This window comes from Calidris pugnax, unplaced genomic scaffold, assembly GCF_001431845.1.
Source record: "Calidris pugnax isolate Ruff unplaced genomic scaffold, ASM143184v1 scaffold103, whole genome shotgun sequence".
Taxonomy (NCBI): domain Eukaryota; kingdom Metazoa; phylum Chordata; class Aves; order Charadriiformes; family Scolopacidae; genus Calidris; species Calidris pugnax.
The window spans coordinates 21869701-21892419 of record NW_015090990.1 but is presented as its reverse complement, the minus strand read 5'-3'; the positions used below and the strand labels follow the sequence as shown (position 1 = coordinate 21892419).

General features: G+C 39.2%; 1 protein-coding gene across 1 annotated transcript; it reads left to right on the top strand.

Moving 5' to 3' along the window:
- The first annotated feature begins 1990 nt into the window (after positions 1-1990).
- On the top strand, positions 1991-5095 carry LOC106895075. The gene has a single exon (XM_014954160.1). The coding sequence runs from the start codon at positions 3830-3832 to the stop codon at positions 5093-5095; it is 1266 nt and encodes a 421-aa protein (XP_014809646.1). The 5' UTR covers positions 1991-3829.
- Positions 5096-22719: the final 17624 nt, after the last annotated feature.

The window sequence follows — 22719 nt, the reverse complement described above, 5'->3', positions numbered from 1 at the left end:
GGTAGAGAGCTACACTAGTTTGAAGTACAGCAGAAAGCAACACTAAAGGACTTCCACCTGAGATGACTGTAGTTACTTTTCAGGTGGATCTATCTGGTCCAAGCCATCCCCAACACCTTCAGCTCTGACTGTAGCCACAGGAACTGAAGATGCTCAGCAGATCGTTAACATCTCTTAGGATGTGGCCAAATAATTCACACAACATCACTTCAGCAACAGCTAAGAAACATCAAATTTGTCATTTGAGACTGTTTCAACTTTGTTTTCTACAGTTCCTCATTTTAAGTTCAATATTTTACTATAAATTCTGCACAAAACATAGTTACAACAAAAAGCAAAGGTTGACATGTTCTTCTCTTGTACTTCAAAGTCCTAGGCAGCAACAACAACAAAGTCATTCTAAGAACTACTCTGTTGAATATAAGCCAAGTAAACAAAACAGCTGTTGTAGATTTTTAAGTGATATTTTCCAGTTTCTCTTTTAGTCAAAAATACTGACAAGCACTTCTAAACTTGCCCTGAAAGAAGAGTTAATCAAAACTTTTGAAACACCGTTTAGGTTCCATTAAAGTAATTTCAGCTTTATTTTAAGGAGGGTTCACTCATCATTAATCAAGGATGTCAGTGAGCTCTTTGGCCTAATGGTTTTGCATACAAATAGGAGGCTAACCATAATGGCTCCAAACCAGCCAAACTGACAAACATTTCCAGCAGCCTCATAGCAAGAGATCAGACTGCATTTTCTAGGAAACCAGGCTGCTGTTACCAAAACTCACCATATGTAATGCTGCAAATCCCAATGCATCACCTAATATGCAAAAATATTTAGCATTGTTAGTATCACAACAGGGATAAAATTAAGCAAAATATTCATAGCAACTTTGGAATTATTAAGCTATTAACAGATTTATATACAATAAATTATTTCTTTACAATAAAATTAGCATCCCTTCTCAAAATGTGTCCATGCCAATTTCCATTTCCAATAAAAGCAAAACAGGCATTATCTCTCTCAGGTATTAGAGAGCTCTGGGAGTGAATTAAAGAATAAGGCCAGGAATGGCTTGAAGGTTTGCTTACCTAAGTATGACTTAGCAAATGTAGCCTGACTGACCACAAAGAGGGGCCTGCAACCCCTGCAGAGCTACGATAAGTAACAAGACAGGAAGGCTGGCACGTAGGCAACAATCGTGAGGCCAGCACAATGTTATCTTATCTCTGACAAATGGAGAACTCCAAGAAGGAGGTAGCGTATGGTAATGAATTACTGGAAACTAATGAATATGTTAAAACACCTTACATGAATATGTATGTATGTGTGCATATATGTTGTCAAACTGACTCCGTCTGACACGCACATTTGGAGGAGCGATCCCCTGTGCGTCCAGCGCTGCAATAAAGAATACCTGCTTAATAGTCATCCCGGCTATTGAGTCCTGATTTCGTCTTTCACGGCATCAATTCTGGCACCCCAGATGGGACCCTCTCTGCTCGGCTGCAGGACCCGCTGAGAACAGGACTCCCTAGGGTACCCCCGGGACCTTCCCGGAGGGACTCCTCGCCTCATACGGATCACTGCGGGAGCAGACAAGGACCGTCTAGAAAATAAGGTATTCTTTTAAAAATTAAAAAAAAAAAAAGACAAAAAAGAAATGGTTTTGGTATTTGGGACCGGTCATTTGGGGTTCCCATAAGTCGTAGGAGACGTCCTACGCAGGGCGCTGTATGCCAGGCTACTAGTGCCTGAGGGCAGACTGTGTACGTGAGTTCTGCTGCGCAACTCAGGTTGTGCTGCGCTCTCTTGTGTTACGTACACTTGGTTTGGGTTGTGTACGCGGGTATAGGCACATGCTGTGCTTTGTACACTTGGTTTGGTTTGTGTATGCAGGTATGAACACATGCTGTGTTTTGTGCTCTTGTATTTCATACACTTGGTTTTAGTACGTTGGGTACGGTCGTAAGTCGCGAGCTAGGTACCTTTGCATTAACGTACATTGTGGTGGTAGTAACTTGTCGGTATTGAAATTGGAACTGTTTAAAGGAATTGTTTATTGAAAGCTGATTTGGATTTGATAAAAGGTGTGTGAATGAATTGAGCTAGCTCCTGTATGTATGATTTGAGTGACTGAGACGCGGCGCAGCTGCGAAGCGAGTGCGGAGTTCTGATCCGCGGTTCCGTTATCCCGCGAGGGGTGCGGCCGGAGACGAACGAAGTGAGTGTATTTTGTTTGTCAGATAAATGTGACCGGTCATGTAAATGAATATTGTTCCCTCCATAACGGGTGTAAAGCAAGCAATAAGTGTTGAATGTTAAAATTGTTTTAAGATATTTTATGCTCATTGGTTTGGGTCTAATCCAGATTGTACTGATTTTGAGTGCCCTAATTGTCAGCTGTGGATGCAGTGGGAGGAACATTAGGGAGATAATTTTATCCTCTAACTGTACTGTGTGGGGAGTTAAATTAATAAAGATGGGAGGACAGCAAAGTGGCGGAATTGTGAAAAAGAGTCCTATAGGATGTATTTTAAAACATTGGAAAAATATAGAAGGACCGTCAGGTGGGAATGTGAATAAGAAAACTTTGATAAAATATTGTAATTAATGGTGGCCCTTATATAAATTAGATGATGGAGAAAAGTGGCCCTTTAATGGGACTCTGAACTATAATACTATGTTGCAATTGATGTTGTTCTTACGGAGAGAAGGAAAATGGGATGAGGTTATGTATGCGGATATGTTTTTCACTTTGTGAGGTCGTCCTGAGTGGCAAAGGGACTGTGGATTTGGTGTGCTGCCACAAGACCCTCTAGTTTTGTCCCTCGAGAAAGGACACAACGATAAAAGGAAGGGGCAGCAGAAAATGAAGAGGTGTTGCTCGGCATGTAGTATTGGACAAAGGTGTTTAAAAGTAACAGAATCCAGGAAGAGTAAAGAGGAAACAGAGGATCAGCTTGAGGATTTGGGAATGCCCCCCCCTCCATTGCCAGATCCGCTTTCTCCACCCCAGTCGCCATTCCCTGAGACAGAGGGTGGCGGCAGCGGTGAGGAAGAAGGGGGAGCGGCAACTGCTTTTACTCCAGTTACTGCAAGAACCAGAGATAAGGGATCTGGAGAAATTACTTGAAGAAGCCTGGAGAGTTTTTGGAAATCGGGAAGATGTGGATAGGGGATTTAGAGGACCTGGAAGAGGGATGCCTTTTGGGACTAGAGGAGGACTAAGGAATTTGGCAAGAGGTAGAGGTGTTAATGTTGGAAATGTATTGGAGCGGAATCAATGTGCATATTGCTGGAAAAAGGACACTGGAAAAATGAATGCCCTGAGTTTAAAAATACCCCACCTGCCCTGATAGCTGAAACAGGGACTGATTGATGGGGACCTGAGGCATCTACCCTAGCAGATCCACTGGTCAAAATAAAGCTAGGGGAACAAGAGAAAGAAGTTGAATTTTTTATAGATACAGGTGCCTCTTTCTCTGTTTTAAATCAAGAAGTAATGCCTGTAAGCAAGGATTTTGTAAATGTGATAGGAGCCACTGGCCAGCAGAGAAAGGCGTTCTTTTTGGAACCCCTTAGATTTAAATTAGGAAAACAGATCGGATTACAGTACTAGACCTAAAAGATGCATTCTTTTGTCTGCCTTTGGCTAAAGAAAGTCAAAAGTTGTTTGCTTTTGAATGGGAAAGCCCTACCACTGGTAGGAAAACCCAGCTTACTTGGACAGTGTTACCCCAAGGTTTCAAAAACAGTCCAACAATTTTCAAAAATCAATTAGCACGTGAGCTTGAGGCATGGAAGCCTCATTCCAAAAACAGAACCCTTTTACAATACATGGATGACCTATTAATAGCAACTGAAACAAAACCTGAGTGTATCCAATGGACTGTGAGCTTGTTAAACTTTCTTGGACTAAATGGATATCGAGTCTCTCAACAGAAAGTTCAAATGATACAACAGCAAGTGACCTACCTGGGATATGAATTATCTGGAGGACAACGGGAGTTGGGAACTGGACGAAAGGAAGCCATCTGTAAAACCCCACTTCCTCAGACGGTAAAAGAACTCAGAACCTTCTTGGGAATGACAGGTTGGTGTCAATTATGGATTTATAACTACGGAATAATAGTGAAACCTTTATATGAACTCTTGAAAAATAATCCCACTGGATTGATATGGTCCAAAGAAGCTCAGAACGCATTTGAAATACTTAAAAAGGAACTCATGAGAGCCCCAGCCTTGGGCTTGCCTGATGTAACCAAACCTTTCTGGCTCTTTTCTCACGAGAAACAAGGAATAGCTCTAGGAGTTTTAGCTCAGCGGCTGGGACCATACAAAAGAGCCGTAGCTTACTTCTCCAAACAATTAGATGAAGTAAGTAAAGGATGGCCAGGATGTTTACGAGCGGTAGCGGCCGTAATACTAAATATTGAGGAAGCCCGGAAATTTACTTTGGGCCAGAAGATGACAGTATTGGTTTCACATACGGTATCCGCTGTATTAGAACAAAAAGGGAACCACTGGCTTTCCCCATCCAGGTTTTTGAAATACCAGGCCATCCTTGTTGAATCGGATGACATTAAAATTGAAGTGACTAACGTTGTGAACCCAGCCTCTTTCCTTAGTGGAGCAACAACTGAACCACTGACGCATGACTGTTTGGAAACAATAGAGACTGTGTACTCCAGCAGACCAGACCTGAAAGAAGAACCCCTGGAGGACGCACAGGATTCCTGGTTTACGGATGGAAGTAGCTTTGTCCGACAAGGTATCCGTAAAGCTGGATATGCGGTGACCACAACAAATAAGGTAATTGAATCCCAACCACTGCCTATTGGGACGTCAGCTCAAAAGGCTGAGATTATTGCTTTGACTAGAGCTTTGGAATTGGCAAAAGGGAAAAGGATAAATATATGGACAGACTCTAAATATGCTTTTGGGGTTGTTCATGCCCATGGAGCAGTCTGGAAGGAACGAGGATTGCTTACTGCGCAAGGAAAACAAACCAAACATACAGAAGAAATACTTCGTCTACTGGAGGCAGTACGGTTACCAGCTAGCGTCGCCATCATGCATTGTCGAGGACATCTGAGGGGCTGATTATGAGGCTAAACAGGCAGCAGAAAGAATACAGAAAGAACAAATTCTAGCCTTAATTTTTCCTTAAAAGGAAACGTACCAGGAGACCATTGGCAAATTGATTTTTCCGAACTCCCAAGAAAAGGGGGGTATAAGTACTTATTGGTGCTTACAGACACCTTTTCTGGATGGCCAGAGGCTTTTCCCTGTAGAACAAACCAGGCAAGAGAAGTGACTAAAGTGTTATTGAACGAGATAATACCTCGATTTGGAGTACCTATAGTCATCTTATCAGATGGAGGTACTCACTTCTGTGCACAAATAGTGCAACAAGTTAGCAAACTATTGGGAATTGATTGGCAGTTACACACCCCATATAGGCCGCAGGCCGGTGGGCAAGTATAAAAAATGAATCACATGATAAAACAGCAGATAGCCAAAATATGTCAAGAAGCAGATTTGTATTGGTATCAAGCATTACCCATAGCTCTGCTTAGACCATGAGTAAAGCCAAGAGCTAAAGAGAACCTAAGCCCTTTTGAAATATTCTATGGGAGACCATACCAGACAAAATATAAAGGAGAAGATTTAAATCAGTTGGGTAATTCCTATTTACAAAATTATGTTATTTCTTTGGGAAAACAATTAGAGAAAATCAATAAGACTGTCCTAGGAAACAGAGTTAAGGGATTGGATCATCCTATCCATCCCTTTACTCCTGGAAGTTGGGTTTATATCAAGAATTTCTCAGGTAATCCACTGGAAGAGAAGTGGAACGGACCATTCCAAGTGCTACTGACCACCTTCACTGCAATCAAAGTGAAAGAACAGCTGTCCTGGATTCACTATTCTCGCATAAAAAAAAAAAAAAAAGAAAGCTCCAGACAAGCAATGGACTTCTGAACCTTTAGGACCCTTAAAACTAAGATTACAAAAGACGGCTTCGAGTCGTAAGAAAGATCCCCTACTTGAGCAGAGATGGACCTCCGAATGTAATGGATCAGCAAAACTGCGATTCTGGAAATCATTATTGTGATCTTCTACATCACAGCTGGATGGACAGAGAACTGCACCACCCATCAAGATCTAGATGATGTCCCTGACCCTGAAGACTGGACCAGGAATGGATATTTGGGCAATGCAGGTTTGAATATCACATATAAGACGACTAAGGTATACAGAGTTTTAAAAATTTATGGTCAGATTAGAAGAGATTGGGGAAATTCACGACAAATACCGTCTTTTGAAATAAGAGAGAACAGCTTGGTTGATATAGCATGTAAATTTGATATGGCACAAGTGTACCTAACCACTGTAATGATGGTTGGCATTTACGTATACAATTTAGAAGAGCCATAACAATGTATATTCTCGGCAGTATGTACACTTCACCAAGAATACTGTCAAGCAGAGGTTCAACCTAAAGTTAGTTCAATAATTAGGTGCATAGGAGTTATACATGATGCAAGAAAAATGATAAGATCATACCAACAAGTGGCCTTGATTTTAGTCCTAAAGGATATAACCACCACACGTGGTATGGATAAAACCCAAACGATTAAATCGATTACTCTCTCTCCCCAACTTATCCCCTTTCCAAAAGTGAAACGTTCAAATACTATTCTCAATTATAATGCACCAATAATATATAAGAAATATGTAATATATGGGGAAAATATAGCATGCAAAAAGGAGATAAAAACTTTCACTCAACCATTTACCTTTAGGAGTATGGTTACTTGCAACACATCTGAAAAGGCTGAAAACATCACTATAAATATAAAATACAATAGCACTGAAAAAAGGAAATTTATCATATGGAAAGTACCAACAGCTACTTTGAAGGCTACATGTCAGCAACCTCAATGTAGCTTTACTATAGTAAATAAAAGAGAAGCAGTTTATAAGATAGGTGCACTATTTAGTCTAGAAAGCCGTTCAGCAACATTCCTATTCCCCTTTGCGCTCCATGTGCCTCGGAGAAATATAATTACTCCAAGTCCAACCACCATCCCTCTGTTTGAACCAGCTAACTGTGCTGTGAAATACCATAACCTTTCGTTCGCAGGCCCTTATGTAGTGAGACAATCCAATGAGCAGAAATTATTTCTGGACCCCACATATTCTTTAAAGAAGGTACGGGTAAAGGTACAAGCTGATATATCTCAGATAAAATCAGAATGCTTACCTTTTGTTTCGCAGTCTTAAAGGATGGAAGGCATGGTTACATTCCAGAGCTCACCACTCAAGGAAACAGAGAGATATAACAGGATGGTTTGGATTTGGACTAGGAGTTTTAAACTCGATTGATCAGGAAATAATAATTAATAAACTGAGCACAGTCACCTCTGATTTAGGACCATTAAAATAGTCTTTAATCACTCTGGCTGGAGCTCAGCAATTGACTGTTGATTTCATTTCCCTATTATCTAACCATACTACTGAGGATTTCCAAGCTGACAGAGTTCAGCAGTGTTTCAGCAAGCAGTGTTGGGAATACTCAGGGAAGGCCTATGGATTAAGAGCTTCACCTCTCCAAAATGAACTGTATTTGGCTCAGGATTTGTTCTTGGACCACTTCACCCATTTGTAACAACTGCAGAGGCCCAACATGAGCTGCATGATCCAGGTGGAAATCTCGATGCCCTGACTCCTATCCACACTAACCCAGGAGCACAACATCTTATCCTCTTTACTAACTTCACTCTTGGGACAGGGCCACTTACAAGTCACACAGAACAGGGATCCTATCTCTCATCAAATGTGACACATTTTCCTCTGATCAGCAGAGTTGGAGCCAAGCAATAGGTACGTCCACGCCCCTGCACACAGGGAAGGGGGTTAGAGGGAGAGCAGGCAGCAGGGAAGAAACAAAGTTCAGCACTGAGAAGAGATGCACACTCTATTCCGCCCATACAGCTTCAGCAGGGTTTAATCACCTGGCTACCAGCTTTGGTTCCACCAGCTACAGCTACACAAAATAAGCTGTAAAATAGGTGGTGCAGTAGGTCTTTGCCTAGCCTAGCCTATCTTCAAAGCCAGATACGCTGGGATAAACACGCAACGCTCAGAATTCAGATGAGGAATTGCATTTCTTTCACCAGATATTTTTTTTTTCCAGTGCTGGAATCCAGACTCTTAAGTTAAATTTGATGAGGATGGTATCCCTAACGTGACCATTTTTAGTAATCAGATCGGATGGTATCCCTAACGTGACCATTTTTAGTGATCAGATCTTTGATATTCTTTAATGATAGCAAATACACTTGTCCTTGGGGTAACTCCTCCAGTATTACTTTTATTCCAATATTCATGCATAGGTGCCCAATCTTGCCACTAACGGCAAAACTATCAATAGCAGGGAAAGAAAGGCAGGAGAAAAGAGAGCAAGGAACAAGAAATTAGTCTTCCCATAATAAAAAGTTGAAAGGTGTGTCATATTTTAAATAACTTTTCAGTAACTGCAAGATAAGGACCTACAAAACATCTCACATTTTTAACAGAGGGAAAATAGGTCTAATGCATTGTCTTCACTTTGTTTGCTAAAACTTTCATACTGATATCCTTACAGATAAGTAGGTTAGGACACAGTAAACAGATGACCAGGCATATTGGATGAAAATTCAAATATATTTACACTTATACTCCTCAGTCTGGTTAGAAAAAGTGATAGATTTATATTCCATTTAAGCTGAGGTCAGATGAAAACACAGAGAGGTAGGAAAACAGTTAAACATGTAAATTTTGAGAACCCATGATAATTGAAAATCTAGGTACAATTTCAAAAAAATGAAGATAAATATGCTATACCTGGGGAAACTGTATCTTCATAGATTATGTCAAAGATTAAGACATGCATAATTGATTTAGCTAGTTTAAGACAAATGAGACACATGGAGAGCCAACAAAGTAATAGTTTTAAGGAACATTCATTAAGCTTAACTAAGTAAAATACAGTTTGTAACATGCAGAGTAGCTTCCATAATTTGCATGTACTCAGTTTTCATATTTTTATTAATACATATATATAAAAGATCATACTGACAACTGAAGAGTTCTAGGTTCTAGTTGAAGAAAGTAAATCCACAGGAAAAAAATATATATGAGGCAGATCAATTCGCCATTATGAGCATTGGGACCTGTTCATGCGGTACTATTGCTAATAAATGTAAATTTGATTCTGTTCTTAAAACATGGAACTTAAGATTTGTGAAAGAGACAAAAATTTAGAGCAAAATAAAATCAAACCTGTCTGCGGACTCACAATTTGCATGGCACAAGGTTAGTTTTTGTGTTGTTAAAAAAGAAAGCAGGTAACGTTTATTTATGTATTTTTTTAACTCAAGATAACAGATAAAAACAAACTTGCATTGTTGCTTACATTCCTCAGGAAAAGGCCCCGAGTGCTCTGACTTCAATTTGTGCATAGCTGCTCAGCATATCCAGGTGGGACTGTCTCATTTGTTTTTGCATCAGAAACCTGACACAGGAGGAGTCAGTGGTGAGACAGACATTCTACCACAATTTATACAAGTTGCCATTATGGGTTTTCATACTCTTGAAAACCTCTCCATCTTCCTTGTTCTGTTTTTCCTCATTAACAAATCATCCTTTCTTCTGCTATGGGTATACAAACATTGTCTTTATGTTTTTTTTAAACTATATTGGTTTGTTGTTCAGTGAGATTATGCTGATCCTCGTTCTCTGCAGGACCAGTCTCAACAATTACTCATCAACTGTGACTCACTTGTTACATATTGATAATTCAACTAGTCGGAAATATCATTGTGCAGCATTAACCTTTTCACTGCCATTACACGCACACATTCAAACACTCATTTTTGATTTGTAAAGCCTAAATTAGATAGATATAGAACACAAGACATCATACAATAGAGTAACCACAAGCTCCAAACTCTAAAGAAAAAAATAAGTTGGCAGATCATGTATTTCCAAACTGATGCAGTTTAAGATTGTAGAATATAGATTTAAAGGGTTAAAAAATATTGTAGGAGGTAGAATTTCCCACTAGGTAAGAATAAAGAGTTGTAAAAAGGTCACAAAGCCCTGTGAAACCAGACATTTGGTATAAGTAATAAATGCCTTGCTAACGAATATACCCTTGAAGAAGAACAGAAGGCTGCTAATATGGAACATCCCACAACAGGAGCTGCCAAAACTGCCTGAAAACCAGACAGCTGCTGGATAAGGCATTAAGTCAACAAAAATTTGCAGTAACTAGGGGAAACGTAGAGGTGGCAGTGGGAGATCATGACCACCAACTCAATTGGAGACAGAATTGGACTATCCCCCTCTCCCCTGCACTGTACTGGAGTATGCGTACATCAATTAAAGGATATTGTCATTTAAAATCAAAGCGAGAGACTGTACTAAACAATAAAAATTGTTAAAATAAGGTACTAACCAGTAACTAAGGGTGGGTATTTCTGTGTTTTGAACCGTATAAATATTCCTAAGAGTTTTCAGGGCAGTGTGCTAGCTTTGGGGACCACCACCCAGCACCCGTTCCACAGAAATGAAATAAATAGATAATACCTCTACTCTGTGTGCATATTGGCATCTGCACACTGGGTAAACAACCCCACTTTGGGACAGCAAAACTAGTCAGGCTACTTGGGGAGAACATGAGAACATGAAGAGATTGTACCAAGGAACAAAGATGTTGTTATATATACTATTATTAAAAAGTTGCAACAAAACCAGGTGGAGATGAATTCTATTGTTTCACTGATAGTTTTTACTCTAAGCATATCAGCATCACCTGCATTAATTAAAAACCTTAGTCCAAAAAGTTGATTTGGTCAGAATTTCCCTTAGCTTTGACAATCTAGACATGCCATTGTGGACAACATTCCGAAGCTAATTCCTTACGTGTAGCAAAAGAAGTGTACAGAATCACTATAGTTTTATCTAATAAATTATGCAACATTTGATTTTTATTCTTCAGAGCCAAGAAAAGAAAGGATTATTGCTTAGCAGGTCTTAATTTTAAGGGTTGTTGACTTTGAGATGTGCTCCTGGCTCTACTTTCATATTCCTTCTCCCCCTTCATCCTCACAATAAAGAAATGAGCGAAGAAGGAATATTATTAAAAAAAAATTCAAACAATCTTAATTGCTTCCTTTTCCTTCCCATATTAACTGTAGTTTCAATCCAATAGTGTTAAATGGTTTATTGTACACTTTTTTGCACTGCAACTTTGGCTCTGTTAATATGCCAGTTATCCAAAGTCACATCAATTTGATTAACCACCACCATCACAAGTAATCTGAAAGCTTCTCTAATGGCAACACCTATAGTGGTAGTAAAGGCGCACATTTGTTCATAGACTCAAGGATTCTGAGATTGCTGCAGATCAGAACAAAGTTTACTGTGCAAGATCTAATCAAGTCATCTCTGAATATTGCAACATGCAAAAAGTTCATTGCTCACAAGTAAAAAAATATAATCTGTCATAACAGTGCACAGCTCCCGCATTTTAAAATATACCACACATTTGGCTTGGTGTGGTTTTTTCCTAAATTTAATTTAGATGCATTTTGATTTAAATTAATTCTGATAGTTGCTGTGCAGTTTTTAGAAGTGAAATAAGATACAGAATAATTTATGGAAGATCGTATAAGTAAGCCTAAGATCGTAGAAAGTTTTATAAATGTATGTCTAAATGCTTACTTGCACACAGCACTGCTACGGACTCAGAACTATCCTGGCGCCTGCTGATCCCAGTGACGTCAAGAAAATAAGTCCTCAAATAAATTTCATAATGTAAGTTAGCTGGGTTCAAGATAGTTAACTACTTAATTACTTTCCTGGAGGCTAGCAGAGATGTAACACCCCATCATGTTTTTCAAAAAATACAGGAAAAGAACATTAGTGTCTCTCTGGCCTCCCTCAGTGCATTCAGTGGCACGGCAGGGAGACTTCTTCAGTTCAACACAACCAAACTACTTTCACAAAAAAGCATGGTGTAAAATAAAAAAAACAAACCACCAAACCTGCAATTCAGGTACTGTATAATGATTAGAAAAAGATTATAAATTCAGTTAACCCTAACAGGAGCCTTAATGTACCTTTTTTTTTTTTTTTCCCCTAAGTACTACAGTGGCATATTCCAACACCGTTTTTCTAAATCCCAGCCAGTATCTGATTTCACAACAGGTCAAGTTTTCTCCGTATACTTTTGTTTTACTGAAAGCTATTCATGTTCTTCCTGAGGAACTTAATCTAATGATTGTGACTACTGGCTACATATCATCAATAACATTAATTAGCTTTAGCACTGTTGATTTATATGAGCCAGATCTTGTCCCAGAATCCCCACGAAGAGATGCATGATCATTTAGAAGTGATATTTTAGACTTCCCTTCAGACACCATTAGCCATAGCAATTGGAAAACTCCCACTTCCAAGATATTTTTCTTCCTTCACCGTACTGGTGGCCTATGAGAGTGGCACACACACTATGTTCAAAGGTCTTCCTAAGTACCAATTTCAGATTAGGACAAACATTTTCTATCCCAAAAGACAACTTCACGCTTCTACACACTTAATTACTCTGGCAAGCAACTTGCCTGTTTTGCGCAATACATTTTTTATGAAGACACATTTCTGAAGCAATTTTTTTCATATGAAATATCTAATTTAGTAGTTTTTTAAATAGTAAGCTAAAAAGAAAGGAAATTTTAATGTGTTTATTGGATCTCAAATATTTCTTCATTTTGCTCAGCATGACATCATTTATTTCATGTTCTGTAAATTAGAAACACAATGTTCACCCAGTTCTACTCATCTTCATGAAATGTAACATTTGTTCACACTTGCACTGCAAACAGCTTTGTTTCTGCAGATGATCAAGAAAAGCCAACGAGTGCGTTGTCTACACAAACATACAGACGAAAACTACGTAAACATCTATACCAAAACTTTAAGTGATAAGAGTTGAATTCATTAAAATACTCTAAAAACCATAAGAAGCAAATTGTATTCACAGATGAGCAGCTTTATATCTAAGCACCCTCCAACTTTCAATAAATACAACTTACTACAAAAGTGATGATGCAGACATGGATCTACCAAGCCTCACTGACCTCACCAATACCCTTCAACACATTTTCCAGTCTAATCATAACCAACACGATCAGTCAACCAAGCTAAACAATTATGTAGCTTGCTCCTCTGACTGATAGAAAAATGTGATTTTGTAATCATGTGTGTCTAGATAACACATTTCATATAGGGCAACTTCCCACAGATCAAACAGATCAATAGGTCTGGTCAGTTTATCCGTGCCAAGTTTTAACTTTACTTTGCAGGATCCCATTAAAAGTGTTATCACTCACTGAGGTCATGTAAAATTCTCACTCATCTAACTTTTGAAGAGTTTTTGCTCACAAAACTCAACTAGGAACATATTTAGATGCTTTTTTAACTTGTCTTGGACTTAACCTGCAAGTTTAATTCATAGATTTAAAGACAGAACTGGTCAAGTGTTTCTGCTTTTCCTAGCTGTATTTTCTGACCCTGATAAAGGCAGGACATTTCAAGTTGGATTTCTCTTTAAAAAAAAATGTTTTAACAAGTGCTTTTCAGATTTTTTTTTTTCCATTTCTTTTTACAGCCAGGGGAAACCAAGCAGTCATATTTCATTAAAGTATCCAAATATTTTAAAAAATAGAAACCACTAGAGTAAATCAAAGTCAAGGAATATCTAGCTGTTCCAGCATAAACACACACACATTGGGCACTATGGAACATCGTTTGAAAACATGACAGATATTTAGCAGAGGTCCAATCATTCCAACAGCACAAAAGGGAATATTCAACAGTGTTAAGTGGTAAGGCGAAGAACAACCTCAAAACCTCTGCAATGTATCCAAGAGTGCTTTGGGATGTTGAAAATCAAGTTTTTATGTAATTTTACTCTTGCTTCCAAAAGCCATGTTGGGAAAAAAAATATTAACCAGGAAAGGCACTGTTATATCTTAACTATCTGGTGTGATGACCACTCAAAGAAAAAAAAAACAAACACAAAAAAAACTCACAAAAAGAAAAACCCATACCTGTTCAAGTGTTTGTAAAAATTATTTTACATTTCACTGTCAAAAGAAAAAACGAAAAGAAAAAGATTTCTGCAGACATTCCCATTATATTTTACAGAGCTTTATCCTTACAGGATGTAAATGAAACTCAATTTTGAAAGTTTGGCAGAAAATAAAGGAGCAAAGCAAGTCTTTTTAATATGCTGAGCCACCAAAAATGACAACTATCTTGCTATACATAGTGCTATAGTGATAGTTACAGTTAATCCATTGTTCAAAACAAGCACAGACAGATTAGATAGTGGATTTACAACATTTCAAACACTTCCCAGGGAATATCTAGGAAGAGATCATTTGATACCAGCTAAGCAGTGTAAACTTGTTTAAAAGTGACCTTTCCCCTTCCCTCCCTCAACGTTAACTAATCAACCATTTACACTTGTCTAGATCAAACCCAGAGGCCAAGATTGACATCCTAGGCTAATTTAATTCCTTACTTTATATTAAAACTACTTTCCTTAATTCTTACTCCATTAACATGTTTTCAAGACTAAGTCATCAGCTTGAAAATGTCATTCACAAAGGAGAAAATATAAAGGTGAAACATAGCAAGTTCCACAATACTAAAAGAGCATTTTTTGTTTACACTCAGCTGCTTTCCAATTGAGACAAGAGGTATGTTGCCATCTGTCTGTGTATCACACCGATAACAACACACCCTCCAGATGTAGGCTACAATTTCTTCTTTATTATGGCAACTTCTAGAGTTTAAGACTATCACTGTAACTGCTAGATGTATCCAAAGTAGCAGCCAACCATAAAAATAGCTTTCTAAATAAAGTGGTAAGTAGACACTTGCAAATATCTCCCCATGATCTCACCTCCACTTCAAACCTCAGGGTCCCAAGTTCCACAGTGAACCTAATGGTTTTCCATTGTCAAATCTGGTAATGAAATTTTGTTTAAATTCAAATACTCATATATACAGAGGTAGGTGCTAAGAAAAATATGCACAGCTTGAGTCATACAGTTAAAATCTTTCCATATAACACCTGTCACCCATTGAACCAGGTAGTTCTTTGTTTAGCAAATCTGCATGCGAACTACGCTCCTACTTGCATAAATCTTTTTGTTCACAGTACGATTTTTATGAAGCTTTAGTCACACAAATATATTTGCTCATTTTAATAAGGCCAGCAGTTTTAATACTAATGTTATTTAACAGTCAAAGAAAATATCCTTTAATGTGTATTAAATAGAATAAAGCAAACAAACAAGGTAACTGAAAACCACACAATTAATGACCACATAATGCTTTTTAGGTAGATACAGCCATTGACCACTTAAAAGGAAGCATTTTGTCATATTTAGACAAAACTTTAAATATTTCCTATTTTCAAAAAAAAGAAGCTAAGCAGATCTCGTGGTGCTGCGTTAACAACATTGGGGCAAGAATTCACATTGGCATGGCTAATGACAATGTACCATGGTCTCATTTGAGGCATTGTTTTCTCCCCTTTACTACACCTACCAACAACAAAAGCAAACAAGACTTGATATCAAGTTTGTGAAGCTAATTCCATGTTCATGACAACCTGGCTCCTAAGGAAACTCCTCCCTTAACATATCCAACTACATTCAAAAAGATACCAGTTGCTCAGTTATAGTCTTACTACGGAAAACATTTCATTACAAATTACTTTAGTAGCACTTTAAAATAGTACCTTTATATGAAATTAATTAAAGATACTTAAAGGTTGGGCGTGGGGGAGAAAACACCATAGAACAGGAAAAAAATTTTTGAAAATGCATTCTCTAATTTAGTAAAACCTATGGGGGATGATCCACTGAAGTCAAAAGACTCATTTCCACATTTAGAGTTTATTTTCTATTTTATAAGGAATAATTTCTCCTATCAAATAGGTTTCCTTTGTGTAAATGAAAATAAAAGTCTGCATTACTCGAGAATTAAAGAATTTAAAGAAAAGTATTTCAAGAAAAATAAAATCATCCCAATCCTGAAATATCTCTTTCTAGCAACAGAAATATTTTCACAGCAAAAAGTACACCTGAAATCCTGTGAGGGTAACTGTGATTGAATAATGCTGATCTTTCCAGTTTTCCATTACCAGATTGAGGTATAGAATAGCTGAGGTAACGGTTTGAAAAATGCACTCTTTTCATTAAAGAAACAGTCTAGCAGCATGCATTAACATAGTGTCCACTGGACATCAAGTTGCAAAATTATCCCAAGATCCAAGAATCCCTGGCTGATGGCCCAGTAAGTACAGATTTTTCAAACTAGATGGAAGTGACACTTTCACTTACTATCAATTTTTATGGCAGTACAGACACACAAGAGCTGTCTTTGCTACTCATTTCTGCATGAGTTTTTGGCCATCTCTGTCCATAATCTAGAGGAACCATTTAAGACATTAGTAACCTCTGAAACCTAGAGTGCACAGGGCACTCAGGAATGCAAAGAAGCAGACACGATATCGACAATTATGATCCACCAGAACAGGCACTATTGATCCTTCAGTGACACGTAGCTTTGAGTCAACTGCAAGCAGTAGAGAAGTGAACCACCACCGCCACCTACTACCACATGCCTAAAGCCATGTCTTCACTCAAAATAATTTCCAAGATGTGACTATGAACAAAGCATGACAGATCCTCAGTTTTCAAGCAATCTGAGCTACAAAAAGACTGTCAGCCTTCTCTATCCCTATACCATACAAAAAACCCCTCAACACACTGCTTCCATCCTTTCCCAGGCTGTTCAGTTCCTTGTCCTCACTCCAGTCTTACTTATTTCAGAACTTCTGTGTTTCACCTAGAGCCTCTAAGCCTCATCAGTCCAATTCCAGGGGGAGCTGTGCTTGGTCTTTTACACTACAGGACAGAAGACAGATTCACAGAATTGTCTAAATAGGGGAAGGTCCTTATGAATCACAAAACTGACCATACACCCATCAGTTGTGTCATCACCTGCATATATAATCTCGTGCCACACTTTGTATTCACAATAACACAATGGGAATACAGGCAATGTGATTTCATAAAGTGAAAGTAAACAGCTTTCATACAAGATTTTAATCAAAATTTTTTTGCCCCTAAGGATCCTCTTTGAACTGTAATTTTCTTTAACATTTGCTGAAGTCATTAAAATAAAAAGTTAAAAATAAGGTAGTTCTGCATCAAAAAAGAAGGCAGAAAAATTTATTAAAGAGGTAATAAGGCCCCAAGATGGCCAGTTTTCCATTACTCTCCCCTGAAACTTTCTTTTCTTTAGCATACAGCCCATAACTTGGGTCTAAAAGGCTGTAGGCTGTTATTAAAAGGAAGGTTTAGCTTCTAGCAACAGAAGGATCCCATCACCAAATGATAACAAAGATAACAAAAGAAAAATTTTATTGCTGCCCGATCATTGAATGACAGCACTGAAGCAGCGCAATTGTCCCTTGCTTTTTTTCTTTTTTTTTTTTTTTAAAAAGGAGGTTTTTCACATGAAGAATAACCATACACTTACTTTAAAATAATTTCTGTTGGAAAAGACCTTTAAGATCATCCAAGTCCAACCATTAACCAAGCACTGTCAAGTGCACCATTAAACCATGTCCCTAAGTACCGTGTCTACATGTCTTTTAAATACCTCCAGAGATGGTGACTCCACCATTTCCCATGGCAGCTTGTTCCAATGCTTGGCAACCCTTTCAGTGAAGAAATTTCTCCTAATATCCATCCTAAACCTCCCCAGCACAACTTGAGAACATTTCCTCTTGTCCTATCACCTGTTACTTGGAAGAAGAAACTGAACTCCACCTCACTACACCCTCCTTTCAAGGAGTTGTAGAGAGCTACAAGGTCTCCCCTCAGCCTCCTATTCCTCCAGACTAAACAACCCCAGCTCCCTCAGCTGCTCCTTATTTGACTCGTTCTCCAGACCCCTCACCAGCTTCATTGCCCTCCTCTGGACCTGCTCCAGCACCTCAATGTCTTTTTTGTAGTGAGGGGCCCAAAACTGAAAACAGAATTCTAGGTGTGGCTTCACCAGTGCCAAGTACGGGGGACAATCACTTCCCTAGTCCTGCTTGGGCCACACTGTTCCTGATACAGGCCAAGATGCTGTTGGCCTTCATGGCCACCTGGGCATACTGCTGGCTCATGTTCAGATGGCTATTGATCAACACCCCCGGGTCCTTTTCTGCCAGGCAGCTCTCCAGCCACTCTGCCCCAAACCTGCAGCATTGCAGGGGGTTGTTGTGACCCAAGTGCAGGACCCGGCACTTGGCCTTATTGAACCTCAAACCATTGCCCTCTGCCTATCCTCTACATGTCTTTTAAATACCTCCAGAGATGGTGACTCCACCATTTCCCATGGCAGCTTGTTCCAATGCTTGGCAACCCTTTCAGTGAAGAAATTTCTCCTAATATCCATCCTAAACCTCCCCAGCACAACTTGAGAACATTTCCTCTTGTCCTATCACCTGTTACTTGGAAGAAGAAACTGAACTCCACCTCACTACACCCTCCTTTCAAGGAGTTGTAGAGAGCTACAAGGTCTCCCCTCAGCCTCCTATTCCTCCAGACTAAACAACCCCAGCTCCCTCAGCTGCTCCTTATTTGACTCGTTCTCCAGACCCCTCACCAGCTTCATTGCCCTCCTCTGGACCTGCTCCAGCACCTCAATGTCTTTTTTGTAGTGAGGGGCCCAAAACTGAAAACAGAATTCTAGGTGTGGCTTCACCAGTGCCAAGTACGGGGGACAATCACTTCCCTAGTCCTGCTTGGGCCACACTGTTCCTGATACAGGCCAAGATGCTGTTGGCCTTCATGGCCACCTGGGCATACTGCTGGCTCATGTTCAGATGGCTATTGATCAACACCCCCGGGTCCTTTTCTGCCAGGCAGCTCTCCAGCCACTCTGCCCCAAACCTGCAGCATTGCAGGGGGTTGTTGTGACCCAAGTGCAGGACCCGGCACTTGGCCTTATTGAACCTCAAACCATTGCCCTCTGCCTATCCATCCAGACTGTCCAGATCCCTCTGTAGAGCCTTTCTTCCCTCCAGCAGATCAACACTCCTACCCAACTTGGAGCTGAGGGTGCACTTGATCCCCTCGTCCAGATCATTGATAAAGATATCAAAGACAAGTGGGCCCCAATACTGAGCCCCGGGGTACTACCCACTTGTGACCAGCCACCAGCTGGATTTAACTCCATTCACAACAACTCTTTAGGCCTGGCCATCCAGCCAGGTTTTTACTCAGCAAAGCGTGCACCTGTCCAGGCCACATGCAGCCAGATTCTCCAGGAGAATGCTGTAGAAAATGGCGTCAAAGGCCTTACTAAAGTCCAGGCAGAAAACATCCACAACCTTTCCCTCATCCACTAAGCAGGCCACCTTGTCATAGAAGGAAATCAGGTTTGTCAAGCAGGATCTGCCTTTCATGAACCCGTGCTGACTGGGCCTGATCACCCGGTTGTACTGCATGTGCCACATAATGGCACTTGGGATGATCTGTTCCACGACCTTCACAAGGACCGAAATCAGACTGACAGGCCTGTAGTTCCTAGAATCCTCCTTCCAGCCCTTCTTGGGGATGGGCGTTGCATTTGCTAGATGCCAGTCAACTGGGACTGCCCAGGTTAGCCAGGACTGCTGATAAATGACAGGAAGTGGCTTGGTGAGTGCTTCCGCCAGCTCCCTCAGTACCCTTAGGTAGATCCCATATGGCCCCACAGACTTGTGCATGTCTAAGTGCTGTAGTGGGTCACTCACCATTTCCCCTTGAATTATGAAGGCTTCATTCTGCTCCTCGTCCCTGTCTTCCAGCGCAGGGGGCTGGGTACCCAGAGAACAACTGGTCTTATTATTAAAGACCGAGGCAAAGGCATTAACTAACTCAACCTTTTCCTCCTTTGTCACTGTTGCCCCACTGATACAATTGAGAATGAAGATTCCCCTTAGTCCTCCTTTTGTTGCTAATGTATTTATAGATAGGCAAAGAGAAAATATAACCAAAGGAGAAACCATGAGTTCTCCCTCACTAGTGTAACTATACCAACAGTATTTAATAAAGTGGTGCAGACAGTATAAGCCAACTAAAAAATCCCTAGATAGACTAAATCAACACAACTCTATCATGATCAGAGAAACTGTATTCTCATGTACACACTCCAGCTCAAGTCCCGAGACCTTTCAAGTATATTTGTGCTTAAATTTTGTGAAGTGCACATTATGAATGCAATTGATGGTAGCAGCCTATCATCTTCAATGAGAGCAAATGTAAGTCATTACAGGTACTTTCAGGAAAAATATCCCTGGAAACACAGCAGCCACAAACAGATCTTAACATAAGCCTTAGTAACACAATTATGTCATTATTCTATTCATGTTTATTTGACGCTTATTAAAAACAGCATTGTAGTTTCTGTGTTATTCTCGGAAGTAGTTGGGACTCGGTATGAGGTGGCTATTCCCCCACTGATTTGATTACAACTAATTTTTTTCTTTTCCTTTTTTTCTTTTCCTCCTCTTTTTTTTTTTTACATCTTTTTGTCCTTCCCTCTTTGACAAGATTCTTGATTATGGTTTTCAAAAGAGCATTTTTTCAGAAACTTTAGATCCCTTGGACTACTGGTCTAGCTTCCACCTCAAAAGTGAATGTTTTTTCACCAACCATTTCTCAAAACATGCAATTCTGCCCACCCCCATCCAAAGCCATGTTCCATCATGGAGTGATCAGAAGGAAAAAAAAAAAAAAAAAGAGGGAGATGAAAATGAATATAATATGAAAGGTACCATAATACATGGAAAAAAAAGAAAAAAATGCTACTATCACATGAGGTATTACCTGCTGACTGCAGTTTCAGAGCTGGATCATAGGGTGGTGATAAATGTAGTAATGGGCTGCTTCCTTGATACACATCTATGCATTTCAAGATTTGATTAAGGCTATTGCCAGGGCTAAGTCCTCTGCCAAACTGAAACATCTCCCACAAGTTTTCTAAAGCATACTGTGCATATAATAGGTGTTTATGTTTAGATACATACATATGCTGCCTAGGTTTTTCACTGGAGGTACCCCAAAAGAAGTACTATCCATCAACAGACTAAAACCAAATACTGTACCATGTCATCTCCCTTCTTGCCTTCTTAAATGAATTTTGTAAAAACACACTTGCTGCAGTTAAATTAAGAAATTCTCTACTTTTCCAAACAAAATATTACATTGAAAAAATGTTATGTTGTGCCAGAGAGCTAGTATCATAGAAACTCACAAATACAAAACATACCATATGTCTCATTGTAAAGCAGAAATGTCTGTGAACATGCTCATCAGTTCTGTGAGAGACATCACCAAGACCTTGAAAGAAATTACTGCAGTTTTGTGTTTGAAGCAGAGTGTTATTGACCAAATAGACTTGGAGATCTTCCAGTTTGTTAAAGGTGCTAATGATTCATGTATGCAATATCTGAAGAAAGCAATGAGCTTCAGCAGCAAGTTTGATTTTTCTGTCAAAAAGTCAAACTGCACTTGAAGTTGTGCAGTGCTGTTATCTGTCTGAACATGCTGAGACACTTCAGAGAAAAATTATAGTTTGATATATTCCCCAAACTGCTTGCCTTCAAAAGGCAAAGATACACACGAGGTTTCTGCCTGCTCTAAACCGTACTTTTTAAACCAAGTAAATTCATATGTGTGTTGAGCATCACTGTTCCATTAACAGTGTTCCATTATTGGAGGTACCTACGAAAAAATGCTCCTTAGTTACAGGCAAAGTTTAACACACATTATCAAAAGCCCTTTGAATTAGGTAGCCAAGGGAAGTGCTCGTGGCAAGCGATCCTGTATTTTTCCATTTTCTATACAATGCCATAGAAAAGTTTTGCTGCAGTACATTTGTCTGTCACTATAAAAAAAAACAAATACCTTCTGAAAGTGTTTTCTATTGGTTTCTAGATATTTCCATTGAAACCAGGGAAAGAGGAGAGGAAAATCGTTGTGTCTCATGCAGGAAGGCTAAATGTGGTTAAGCAGACAAAGGAGGATATGAACTTTTTGTGTCTATATGTATCAAGCTCCTGAATTTTGGGAAGTTTGCCCTCATTATGATTCATCTTCTGGAGTTTCTAATTAACTCAGACAAATCAATAAAGCTTTTAAAAAGACATAATTAAAGTGGAGAAGATAAAAAAAAAAAATACTATTGGGTGGGGGGAAAGGGGGAAAGTAAGCAAGAAGCAAAATAGACATTCTTAATCCCAGCCCAGGGAGATAAGCAGATAATTTAAAATAAATCTCGTTTCCAATCCTACAGCTGGAAATTCGGTGTTAGTGTCCCGTCCTAAATCACAGTCTTGGTGGCATACCAGAAAAACGAATATGACCAGCAGTCAGCAACAACGTATCAGGTAGGTCACTTAAGTCAAGTTAAATCTAAATTAGCTATAAAGCTGAATATGGTATATGCATATGTATATCAATAGTCTCAAAGCATTTGTTTCTCTTTTTAAGACAGAAGTATATCAATAGTCTCAAAGCATTTGTTTCTTTTCTCTTTTTAAGACAGAGTATCTT